The 13,230-nt window shown below is 48.7% G+C and overlaps 1 protein-coding gene across 4 annotated transcripts in view; it reads right to left on the minus strand.

The window, feature by feature from the left end:
• CD2H10orf143 (chromosome D2 C10orf143 homolog) overlaps positions 1–9,757 on the minus strand; it is a 70,098-nt gene extending 60,341 nt beyond the window's left edge. The window contains exons 1-2 of one of the 4 annotated variants that reach the window (XM_047825229.1): positions 9,753–9,757; positions 5,445–5,549 (exon numbers count right to left, since the gene is read on the minus strand). In XM_047825229.1, coding sequence (XP_047681185.1) covers positions 5,445–5,546 — 102 coding nt within the window. In that variant the 5' untranslated portion in view covers positions 5,547–5,549; positions 9,753–9,757. Of the gene's footprint in view, positions 1–5,444; positions 5,841–9,752 lie in introns of those variants that run through there. The other 3 variants (XM_047825232.1, XM_047825230.1, XM_047825231.1) reach the window with 3 other exon arrangements.
• Between the last annotated feature and the right edge of the window lie 3,473 nt (positions 9,758–13,230).

The raw sequence follows: 13,230 nt of genomic DNA on the forward strand, positions 1-13,230 counted from the left end.
AGTAAAATTTCAACAATTTGCAGTTGACATGACACTATATATAGAAAACCCTAAAGACTCCACCAAAAAACTACTAGAACTGACAAACGAATTCAGTAAAGTCTCAGGATACAAAATTAATAAAATCTGCTGCACTTCTACACTAACAATGAAGTAGCAGAGAGAGAAATTATGAAAACAATCCAATGTATTTTTTTAATGTTTATTTTTGAGAGAGAGAACAAGCCCAAGTGGGGGAGGGGCCAAGAGAGAGAGGGACAGAGCACCCGAAGCAGGCTCTGTGCGGCCAGCAGCAAGCTGGATATGGGGCTCCAACTCACCAACCGTGAGATTACACCTGAGCTGAAGTTGGACGCTCGACCAACTGAGCAATCCAGGCGCCCCAGAAAACAATCCCATATATAATTGGACCAAAAATAACAAAATATCTAGGGATAAATTTAAGCAAAGAGGTGAAAGACCCGTACTCTGAAAACCATGAAACATTGATGAAAGAAATTAAAGAGGACACAAATAAATGTAAAGATATTCCAAGCTCATGGACCAGAAGAACCAGTATCATTAAAACGTCTGTACTACCCAGAGCAATCTACAAATTTAATGCAATCCTGGCCAAAATGCCAACAACACTTTCACAGAACTAGAAACAAATAATATTAAAATTTGGATGGAACCACAAAAGACCCCAATGAGCCAAAACAATCTTGAGAAAGAACAAAGCTGGAGGTATCACAATCCCTGACTTCAAGATATTCTACAAAGCGGTAGTAATCAAAACAGCATGGTACTGGCACCAAAACAGACACATAGGTCGATGGAACAGGATAAAGAGCCCAGAAACAAAACCAGTTATATGGTCAATCAATGGAGGCAAGAATATGCAATGGGAAAAGAGAGCCTTTTCCACAAAAGGTTGGGAAAACCAGTAGCTACATGCAGAACAATGAAACTGGACCCCTTACTTACACCACACACAAAAATAAACTCAAAATGGATTAAAGACCTAAATGTGAGACCTGAAGCCGTAAAAATCCTAGAAGAAAACACCAGCAGTAATTTCTTCTGACATCGGCCATAGCAACATTTTTCTCGATAGGTCTCAAAAACAAAAATAACCTATTGGGACTGCATCAAAAGTAAAAGCTTTACATAGCAAACTACCAATAAAAACAAAAAGGCAACCTATTGAATGGAATGGGAGAAGATATTGGCAAATGATACATAAGGGGTTAATATCATGGGTGAAGGGATGGGCTAAACAGGTAAAGGGGATTAGGGAGGACACTTGTTGGGATGAGCACTGAGTGTTATACGTAGGGGATGAATCACTGGAAATCTACTTCTGAAGTCACTATAGCACTATATGGAAACTAACTTGGATGTAAATGAATAAATAAGTAAAAAGAAAAAAAGGGTTTAATATCCAAAATACATAAAGAACTCATACAACTCAACACCAAAACACCCAAATAATCCGATGAAAATGGGAAGGACACGAATAGACATTTTTCCAAAGAGGACATTCAGATGGCCAACAGACACATGAAAAGATGCTTAATATCATTAATCACCAGAATGGTGAAACTAAAAAACACAAGAAATAACAGGCGATGGTGAGGCTGTGGAGAAAAAGAAACTCATGCACTGTTAGTGGGAATGCAAACTGGTGCAGCCACTGTGAAAAACAGTATAGAGGTTACTCAAAAAAATTAATATAGAATTAGTATATGATCCAGTAATTCCACAACTGGCTATTTACCCCAAGAAAAACACTAATTCAAAAAGATATTTGCACCCTGTGTTTATTGCAGCATTATCTACAATAGCCAAACTATGGAAGCAGCCCAAGTGTCCATCAACAGATGAATGGATAAAGATGTGGTATATACATACAGCAGAATATTACTCAGCCATAGAGAATGAGGTCTTGCCACTTGCCACGCAGATGGATTTAGAGGTTATTACACTAAGTGAAATAGGTCAGTCAGAAAAAGACAAATAACATATGCTTTCACGCAGAAGTGGAATTTAAGAAATAGAACAAACAAAAACAAATGAAAAAAGACTCAAATACAGAGAACACCAGTGACTGCCACAAGGGAGGTGGGCGGGTGGGGAGATGGGTGAATTCAAGGGGATCAAGAGTACAGTAACCATGATGAGCACGGAGTAATGTAATACAACTGTGGAATCATTACAGTGCATCCCTGAAACGATCACTGTATGTACAGCATTCTTCAATTTTACTTTTTTAATTTATTTTTTTTAATGTTTATTTTCGAGACAGACAAAGAGTGCGAGTGAGGGAGGGGCAGAGAGAGAGAGAGGGAGACGCAGAAGCTGAAGCAGGCTCCAGGCTCTGAGCTGTCAGCACACAGCACAGAGCCCGACACGGGGCTCGAACCCACAAACCATGAGATCATGACCTGAGCCGAAATCGGACACTTAACCGACTGAGCCACCCAGGCGCCCCTATACTTCAATTTTAAAAAATACATATCAACAAAGAAATATAAAGGTAAAAATTTTTAAAGAAAAAAACTAGTGATAAAAAAACGGTCAATAGCCAATTAATTATTGCATCCTGATACGTTATTTCTACAGGTCACTGAAAAAGAACGAAAATACATTAGAGGAAATGGTCACTAATCCCAGGATAAGCTGGAAAATGGGATCCTGGATCAACCGAGAGGAAACTAGAAAAGATACCAATTGGAGGGTGAGCCCAGACACCTCGGGTGCCGCTTCCCTGGAGAATTTTTACAGAGGTCGTCAGGAAGGAGCACCTTCACGGACAGTAAAGGCTGAGTATGCATGAAGGTGGGCGTTCTGGGCACACCCTCTTCTTCCCGAACGTGTAGGGTGGTGAGGGTGCGGGGGCAGGGGGGCTGAAGCAGCCAAGCGCTGGATGCCTCCAAGTCTCAGGGTCAATCTCACCAGGATTTCACTTCTTTCCTTTCTGCAGAGCCCAGAATAGTGCTTGCTGTTCAGCAGGCACTCTAACAGGAATAATGAACCCTACTCATAGTCCATGGCTACACGTGTCACCACACTGGGCAACCTTCCCACAATCAGGACACCCAGGGGGTTACGGGAGGCGCCTGACTGTGGCTCCGCCGGAGAACACTTGTGGAGCTATTCCAGAGATGGGTCCTGGCAGCCGCAGGGGTTTCTACAGCTCCACTGGTGCTTACAACGCACAGGGTGTAGACCCACTCGTCTGTGAACAGAGGTAGGACATGAGTTGCTCTTTCCACGTAACCAAACTCTGAGGAGGCCGGTGGGGGGGGGGGGGGGGGCGTGTGTGTGAGAGAGAGAGTGAGAGAAAAGAGAATGGAAAACTTGGGACAAGGACTCAATCTGGATTATTGGATCAACGACTGAGGCACAATACAATATGAACAAGAACTTTATCAAATTAAGAGTCCACACACACCATGGCAATAAGACACCCAAGTCACTAATCCTTGGTAACAGGAAGTACTGCAGCCTCCAGCTGGGCACTTAATTTCAGCATCGCAATCTGCAAGATCATTCCAAGTTTCTCCTGTAAGCCTTTCTCGTTCTCTCTGATCAATAATGACCTCCAGTGCCTCGTCCCTGACAGCCTGTGGCATCACACCTTTCATCTTTGTATGGCCAATTCAGGGCTTTGTTGCAAGCCCCACATGGGAGGCTACAGACGTCTTAGGCTGTGACTAAGACGACAGGCTCTGGAGGCAGGCGGTGGGGTCAAAGACCTACGTCCACCACTAGCTGTGTATCCTCAGACCAGCTGATTAACCTCCCTGTGCCTCCGTTTCTTCATTTGTAATATGGGAATAAAAACAGGTTGCTGTGAGATTCAGACAACCCACCTGCTAAGCGCTCAATGACTAGCACTACCTGTGACAAACGTGCCTAAAGTGGAAAACACAGTGACAAAACCAGAGCTGGTGTTCTCCTGCAGCTCCACACCAATCTTCTCCTGTAAGAGCACCATTGCCCAGCCAGGTGCTCAAGTCACAGCCCTGGGAGTCATCCTGGGCTCCTCCTCTCCCGTGACCTTCCACGTCCACTCCATCAGCAAGACTAGTCCGTTCTTCCTCCGATACACAGAGCCCTCTGTCTACATTCACTCTCCAAACCTGTAACCTCTCGTAATTTATACGCCCCTTGCCCCACTCCTTAGCTCTGATCACCATCCCTTTCGTTTCCCCCAGAGTTCCCAGAATAGGCTCTTAAAATGTCAGTATGATCATGTCACTCTACATTTACTTCCCACCATACGCAAGGTGAGCAGTGTAGTGATGACCTGGCGTTGACCTCACGTAAAAGGACACCACCAGGGAATGCAGGAAGCAGGTGATGGGAGGAACCTGGGTCCCTGGATGTCTTTGATCTGGGTAGCACCAGCCCCACCCTGTATTTAAGGCCCGCCCCCCGGTCTGCTCACCTCTATACATTATGGACAGCAGGATCAAGCTTCCACCTCGTTGGAACCAATGTGGTTTGAAACCTTCAGTTACAGAAGCTTAATTTGTTTCCTAGTAACACGGTCCCTGGAAGTGGTGTGCTTCTGTGACAGGGTGTTAAGTGACACTGGCTTCGTGGCCAGGCAGTGGTGGGTGAGGAAACACATGCAGGGAAGGAAACTAGGCACTCTTGTCATGCTGTAAAATCATGCGAGAAAACTGTGCTTGCATGAACTCGGGAGACAGATCCCGTGCTTAGTAAGCCTGTGGGTCCAGAAGACACAGAAAACTTCACGTGCTGGGTATGTTGGCTGCTCGCTGGTGCTCTTAGCAAGGAACCATGAAATAAAGCAGGCGGGGTGAGACCAGCCAGTTCGCAAGCGGAGGTGGAAGTCACCGGGCGCTGCTCAGGGGCTCTGCCTTAACGTTCCAATCCGACGGTACTTGACTTCCAGTTCCCTAAAAGTCTAAGCAATCCCCTGCCTCCTATCCTGTTCCCCTTCCAGTCTCGTGCAGGCCCGATTACCCACCCGCGGATCTTGATCAGGGCTTTTATCACCAGTCACGTCACCTGACCCTGCTCCCTCGGGTCAAAGTGCTCAATCCAGGTGTGTCTGCTCACCTGGCAGCCCCACCACACCCAGCCCAGCGCCTGCACGCGGAGGCCTGACTCAGGAGCAGCAGCGAGCAGAGGGCGCCACTTGACCCTCACCCCGAGTCCACCGAGTCTGCCAGGCCATACAGGGAGCCCGCGCTCCTGAGAGGGACCCAGGGTCCGGGGCCCCGCATCTCCGCGCAGGCGCGGCCGCGGGGAGGCGGAGTGCCTGAGTCGCGGCCCCGCCCCCGGCCCGCCCACCCTGGCAGGAGGGCGCCAGCGCTAGTCCGGCTAGATTTCCTCCCGGGCAGGCCCGCGGGGAGACACGAAGCCCGTGGGCCCGCCCAGGGGCTCCGCCAACCCGTTCCTAACGCCCAGGCCCCGGGGGGGCTCACCGCGTCCCCCGGAACCTGCAGCTCCTCCGGCCGCCGCCGTCGCCACGGGCCCGGCACCATGGTATCCCTGCGGCCCCAAGCCCGAGTCCACAGGCCTCTCATGACCTACGGACTCCGGCCGCCCGCCCCAGCCACTGTGTCCACGCCTCTTTGCCCCCCCCCACGTGCGCCGAGGGCGCCAATGAGAGACGGGGGGCGGGGCGCCGCGAAGACGGCTGGGCCTTGCTTCGCGAGGGCAGCAGACAGGAGTAGCGGAGACCCGAGTCTTCTGGGCAAAAGGGGACTTCCGCCCAGGGTTGTCATTTCGCACAGAGGGCCAGCCTGTCACTTCTCCAGTCACTGGATCGACTGTGGGACTCCGAAGACCTTACTCCTTCAGGGTCCTGCCAGGCTTCGACTGCTGGTGGCGGATCGGCAGGGGGAGCTCCCTCCTCCTCGCTCTTGTGATTGGTCATCGAGCGCCGTCAGCAACCGTCTTCCTGTGGCTGGTCGGTTGATGGATGGCGCAGCGAGCCAATCCGCGTGAGCGAGCTGCCCTGGAGGGTGTGTCTGGGAGCTGTAGTCCCGGGAAGGGGGCCTCACTTCCGTGTGGGCGTGGCTGGGGGCGGTACGGTGATCGCCCGCCCGGGTGTGGCCCTGGGCGGGAAGCTTCTCTGCGGGCTGTGCAGAGGAGGAACGGGGGCATGGCGGCCCGCGCCTGCTGCCCTCTGCGCTCGCACCCTAGGGGAGCTGGCAGCCCCCGTAAAGGCCGAGGCGCCCGGCCCCGTACTCTGATTAAGTAACACGTGTCCGAGCCGGGCCTCTGCCGGGTATCTGCTAGCGGTGGGCAGGGCCGGAGCTCTGCGCAGTGGCAGTAAAGTAGGTCTGCGGGGGCGGGGCTCCGGGACAGAGTTTCCCGTCTGTGGTAAACGGATGGATGGGCGGGGGCTGCGTTCTTTGCAGCTATTGTTGCGGTCGTTTCCCGCAGAAGTGTGAGCTTCCCGGAGCCGCTGCAACCTTCCTGCCACCATGAGGGGCGGCTGGCGGAAAACCTGGTGAAAAGTGCGACAGCACCTAGGCTGAAACGCCTTGAGTTCCGCACCAATCCACAACTACATGCCTGCCAGCCTCCAGGCTTTTTGTCGCATTTCAATTATTTGAGGGCTGAGTTTACCATTCTGCTGCAGGCAAAGGCATCTTTTTTGTTGCAAAGCCTGGTTCTTACCCGTTAAGGTGAAATGCGTGACTCCTCCACTCCGTTGGGCGTCTGGCTGCATGATCTTCAGCAAGCTAGGTAGCTAATCTATATCAGTTTTGTTATTTATGAAAGATAATGAATCAGGGCATTATGAAGATTAAGTGAGGTGTATACATATAATGTACTTAGAACAACGACTGACACAAACTACTCAATAAATGGTATATTACTATTACTAGTCTTCCTATACTAACTCTGCTGCTCCTAGTTGACAATCCTGTATCAAAACCCTGGACTTAACGGTTGTGAGCGAAAGTTAACAATACTGTATATTTGAAAGTTGTTAAGAGACTCCATGTTGAAAGTTCTCACCATAAAAAAAATAAAGTGTAAGGTGAGAAATGTGCTAACCGATCTTACTATGGTAATCATTTTGCAATGTAAACATGTCAAATCATTCCAGTTGTAGGATGTCCTATGCCAGTTATATCTCAATAAAGTTGGGGGTGGGACCTTGGGGCTGGCTGTGTTTTGGAATTCAAAATCTTCAGGATTTTTTTTGTTTTTGAAGCGCTATATATATAATATATATATATTACATATCTAGTATGAAACGCCTTCAGTAGGGCCTGGGACAACACCCTATGATCAGACACAATATTTATGTGGCAAAATGTGTGAATGTTCAGAAATATTCACCTTAAGTGGGATATGTAACTGCTTTAAATAGTCTCATATCCGTTCAAATGTGTTTGCTCGAAACTTAGGAAGAACTGATTTTCAGAACTGTTGCATTTCAGAGTTGAAAATAAGGTGCTATCAAGAACCTGTACTACTACCCCTACTTTAAAAACTTTGTGTTCTTTTGGCCTTGCAGTTTACCTTAAATGATGTGCTGTGTGGTCCAGTGTCAGTATCACTGGCCTTTGGACTTGGGGCTGCTCTTTCAGGCACTTGAACCAACCATTGAGTAATGGGGGAACGCTTAGCCCACAGGCTGGTGACAGCTATTCTCCTTGACCAAACTCTACCCAGGCTCCCCTGAACTCTTCTCAACTAGTCCCTGACTCTGGGGTTTCCATGTTAGTCTCTGCATTGTCCAGGTTTAGCAAGAGTCTCCCACCCTTGCTCTCTGATCAGCCTCAATGTCTGATGGGGTTCCTCATTCCCCACATTCCCCCAGGTGATGTCTGATCACCCCGGCCTGCCTTCAGCAAGAATCCTGTTGGGTTGATTTAGAAAGAATTGTCCCTCACCCCAGATGTTTCCTTCTAGGATTTTTCGCCCACTGACCTCCCCCTACCCGCATCACACTCCTAGGCTATGAATTCCCACTCTTCTTTGTGTTGGGAGTTAATCCCACTCTTCCTCTCCTACTGCAAAACCCCGTTATAATAGTCTCTATATCTGTCACAATGGACCCCCTGAATAAAGTCTGCCTTACCACTCATGTCAAGTGTCATGCATTTTCTTTCTTTAACACTATGTACAGTGATAGGTATATTTAATACATTGCGATTTAGTGTGATACGCTAGTTACCAAACAACAGTCAATTGGATACAATTACGATGTATACAAAACTCTGCTACTACTTAGTTTATTTAAATTAATATCATATATTTTTCAAACTCTAAAAATAATATAAGACATCTGTTAAATGATATTTATAGTACTCATTATTTCAATATGTTAAATACATTAGTTATTAGGAAAGAAAACTGGAAAATTCTCAGGATGTTGGATTCTTGCATATGACATCAAAAGCATAGTCAACAGCAACAACAAAAATGGATAAATTGGACTATATCAAAATTAAAAACTTACGTGCATCAAATAACACTATTAATACAGTGATAAGGTAACCCCAAAAATGGACTAAATATTTGTAAATCACGTCTCTGATAAGGAGTTAAGACCTAGACTACATAAAGAATGTCTACAACTCAACATCAGGGAAAGAACCTGATTAAAAAATGGACAAAGGACTTGAATAGACATCTCTCCAAAGATGATTCCAAACAGCCAATAACCACATGAAACGATGCACAACATCAACTACTCAGGGAAATACAAATCAAATCCACATTGAGATACCACCTCACATCCATTAGGAGGTGCATTATAAGAAAACAAGTGTTGGCCAGAATGTGGAGAAGTTAGGACCCTTGAGTGTTGCTGGGGAGACTACAAAATGGTGCAGCCCTATTAAAAACAGTATGACATTTCTTCAAAAAATTAAGAATAGAATTATGATCCACAACCCAACTTGTGGGCGTATAACACAAAATAGCTGAAAGCATGGAGCTCGGATGCCCATGTTCATTGCACACTAGACGCAGTAGCCAAAAGATGGAAAGAAGCTAAGTGTTCATAGACAGATGAATGGATAAGTAAAATGTGGTCCATCCATACAGTGGAATATCATTCTGCCTTAAGGAAAGAAATTCCGACGCCAGCTACGACATGGAACCCTGAGGGCGTTATGTGAAATGAAATAAGGCAGTCACAAAAGGCTAAAGTATAATTCCAGTTACAGGAAATACTGGAAAAATCAAACTCCTAGAGACAGATAGAATGGTGGTTTCCAGGGGTTGGGGAGGAGAATGGGGAGTTAGTGTTTAATGGGTATAGACTTTCACTTTGGGAAGGCGTGAAGAGTTCCAGACATGGATGGTGATGATGGTCACTTAATACCATTGAACTCTACACTTAAAAATGTTCAAAATGAATTACCCTATGACCCAGCAATGGCACTACTAGGTATTTATCCAAAGGATACAAAAATGCTGATTCAAGGGGCACATGCACCCCAGTGTTTATAGCAGTGCTATCAACAATAGTCAAAGTATGGAAAGAGCCCAAATGTCCATCGACTGATGAATAGGTAAAGAAGATGTGGTACGTATATACAATGGAGTATAACTTGGCAATCAAAAAGAATGAAATCTTGCCATTTGCAACAATGTGGATGGAACTAGAGTGTATTATGCTAAGCGAAATCAGTCAGTCAGAGAAAGACAAATACATGATTTCACTCACATGTGGAATTTGAGAGACAAAACAGGTGAACATAGGGGAAGAGAAGGAAAAAATAAGAGAAAAACAGAGAGGGAGGCAAACCATAAGAGACTCTTAAACACAGAGAACAAACTGAGGGTTGCTGGAGGGGAAGTGGCGGGGGGATGGGCTAGATGGGTGATGGGCAGTAAGGAGGACACTTGTTGGGATGAGCCCTGGGTGTCATATGTAAGAGATGAATCACTGGGCTCTACTCCTGAAGCCAATACTACGCGGTATGTTAATGAACTTGAATTTAAACTAAAAAAGAGGTAAGACAGACAGAAATAAACAAACAAATAAATAAAATAAAATGCCAAGAAGTCTTTAATAAGAAAAAAATGTTTAACATGGTGAATTTTACGTATATTTTACCACAATAAATATTAATTATTTACCACAAATAAATGAATACATTAAATATTAAAAGAAAAGCATTTCTCTGCACACCATTTACCATCCCGCGCACACCACCTTCCAGGGAAACAGCTCTCAGGTGACCTGAGGTCCGGTTCCACCCTGCCGATGTCCAGCTCCCAAGCGAGTTGCTTTAACCTCTCACCCCCTGCCCCTCTCAGTGTAGAAGTTCGGGGTGTTAATAGCAATGTCTGCGTCAGCGCGGTCCTGTGCGTCTTCCGCGAGATACCGTCTGTACCGTGGTGAGCCTGATGTGCGGTACTCGGTCACTGTAGCTGCCCGACCATCTCTAGTCTGTCCCCATCTGAGCCCTGGACCATTCAGAGTCCAGGCGGTTTCTGGAGGTTCAGTTGGCATATGGCTGTCAAACCTAACTAGTGATGTTCACCGGGGCAAGCATTCATCTCTAAGCCTCAGTTTCCTCATCTGTACAATAGGAATGAAATAGCCTGCTTCTGTCACCTGCCTTCCAGGAAAGAGGGAGCTTCAAAAGTAGCCTGCAGATGGCCTCGGAAACCATGTACAGCTCAGCCTGGTCAAGGGAGATCGCATGTGTGTTGTAGGGAGGGGGATGAGTGACAGTTCTGTTCAACTTTTGCAAAGCTAGGACTAGTTTTTCATGAACTTAAACACTCCCCTTTCACTCTCCAACGACTTCTTTTTTTTTTTTTAATTTTTTTTTCAACTTTTTTTTGTTTATTTTTGGGACAGAGAGAGACAGAGCATGAACGGGCGAGGGGCAGAGAGAGAGGGAGACACAGAATCGGAAACAGGCTCCAGGCTCTGAGCCATCAGCCCAGAGCCCGACGCGGGGCTCGAACTCACGGACCGCGAGATCGTGACCTGGCTGAAGTCGGACGCTTAACCGACTGCGCCACCCAGGCGCCCCTCCAACGACTTCTTTTAAAACTTGCTACCTCTTCTTGTTGGGATGTGAAAGAGACAATACATCCACAACCTCCAGTACAGAGACTGGCACACAGTAGGTGTTTAATGAATGCCCCTTCTCTTCCTTCTTGCCCTCTTATTGAAAGAAATTCTCAGCACTTTCTTTGGGCACAAGCATCAGGATACCTTTCTTTCTTTGAAATTCTCAGCTTTTAGATACTATCATAGTGATAAGGGTCATCATCTTTGCCTGGAAACCCTTCCCCCTGCTTTGCAACAGCTTGCTTCTTCTTGTTCAGATGTTGGCGGTCCCGCCCCTCCTCAGAGAGGCCAAGCTGACCCGCTGACCTAGAGCAGCCACCTACATGCTCCTCAGCCGTGGCCTGACTCCAGTCCTCCAGGACACTCAGCTCAGGGGTCAGTTTCCCTTCTTGCCGACTGACGTCCCGTAGGCCCCACCGAGGGCTGGTTCCCCACTGGCTAGGACTGGGCCTGCCGTCCATCAGGCGTCGGAGCTGGAGCCGTCAGCTCCGCGTCCCTGGTGTCAGTGAAGCCACGGCAGGGGTGTCTTTGTGTTCAGATACCAGAAACAGGCTCAGAGGCCTTATCTGCGGAGCCCAGGGCTGCGGGAGGACCGGCTGGACGACCCGAATTCCCTCGCAGCTCCGTTGGGACCTCTCACCAGTTTTGCTGCCCTGTAGCCCTTCCTGCCTGTGGAGAGCCTCCCGATTAGGCTGCAGGTGTTGCTGGAAACCGGGCAAGTTTGCTCACCCCAGCAAACAAACACCAGCAACAGCTCAGGTCTGCCATTGGCCCCAAGGGCCTTCGTCTCACAGGCCGAGTTTGCAGGCGCCCTGCTGGAAAGCGCGGAACCGGCATCGGCCCTCGAGAGGTGACCGTCTGTTGTGCGCCGGCACGAGTAGTCCATCCTGCACACTCCCCTCTGTGCCGGAAGTGGCTTCTGCCCAGGAGTGGGCGGTCGAGGGCCTTCTCCTCCCTGAGAGCCGACCCGTCTCTGCCTCCCTGGGTACGGCCTCACCTAGCGGCCTGTGTCCGTCCGCTTTCTTCCCTGACCAGGAGTCCTGTGCCTGTCTGGCCTCTCTCTTCCCGCCTCTCTCTTTCACCTCGGGGCTCAAGGTCCAGCCAACGTTCAGCTCGCCCATGGGACTTCCCTTCCGTGGCTCTGACGGCCCTGCGGTCCTCCACAGGAGCCACCCTCTGTCTGTCATGCCGTCTGTATCTTCCCACGTGGGCCCATCTGGACTGGCCAAGTAACCTGTGCCAGGGGCCCCCGACTCCAATGTTTTCTGCATCGAGCTGGCATACGACGCATGCCCTTTATTGGCGAGTTAACGTGGAACGCGTGCTGCCTACGAAAGCCTCGGCATGGTGCTTTCCTTTCCGTCGTGATGAGAAGCCAGCCGACAAGTGAGACCACCTTCAGACACGGCGCCAAGTCAGGACTGGAAGGGCTGACGGGGAAACTGAGGCTCGCTTGCCCGCCCACTCACTCATTCCAAAACATTCCGTTGCCTGGAACATGGAAGGTTCTCTGAGTGGGAGTAGGTCTGTGGTCCATGAACTCAGGGTCCGGCCTGCCACTCTCTGGAAGCTCCGTGAGCATGTGTATCTGTGTCCCCAGCTCCCCGCGCGGGCAGGGCCCAGGGCGGGTACTCAGGGCAAGGCCAGTGAATGAATGAGTGTAGCACCGTTACCCGTGAGGCATCGGCTCCAGCCACAGCCAGGGGGGCCTTCAGGAGGGCGCCCTGCCCTCTGGCCTCTGGGCTGCTAGCGGTAAGGACCTCTCTTCTCGCTGGGCTGGTGAGTGGGAACGTAAGCTCTGCTATCTCTGGGCTCGCATCGTTAGCCTTGGTCTTCAGCAGCTTGTGAGGCCCTCGCCCTGCGGACAGACTGCTTCATCCCCAGAGGATCCGAATCTGAGGCACACACGCGTCTCTCTCTAGAAGGGAGACGTTTGTTTCCCTGAGGGTCACGGTTTGTTCAATGCCATTTTAGTCCGGGCTATATCTTCCTTTATGGAAAGAGTCGGTATAAGATTCTTCTACATGCGATCTTGATAATGCTCCAGGAAGAGTTCGTTGAGGCCAAACACAGCCCAGCACGTTTCACCCTTCAAAATGCTATCTCTCCGTGGAGACGTCTCTGATCTAAGCCAGCTCCCTACATTATTTCCTGACACTGTAAGTGTACTCTTTGGGAATGACCAGCAGCAGATGATTATTTAA

The sequence above is a fragment of the Prionailurus viverrinus genome, chromosome D2, assembly GCF_022837055.1.
Source record: "Prionailurus viverrinus isolate Anna chromosome D2, UM_Priviv_1.0, whole genome shotgun sequence".
Taxonomy (NCBI): domain Eukaryota; kingdom Metazoa; phylum Chordata; class Mammalia; order Carnivora; family Felidae; genus Prionailurus; species Prionailurus viverrinus.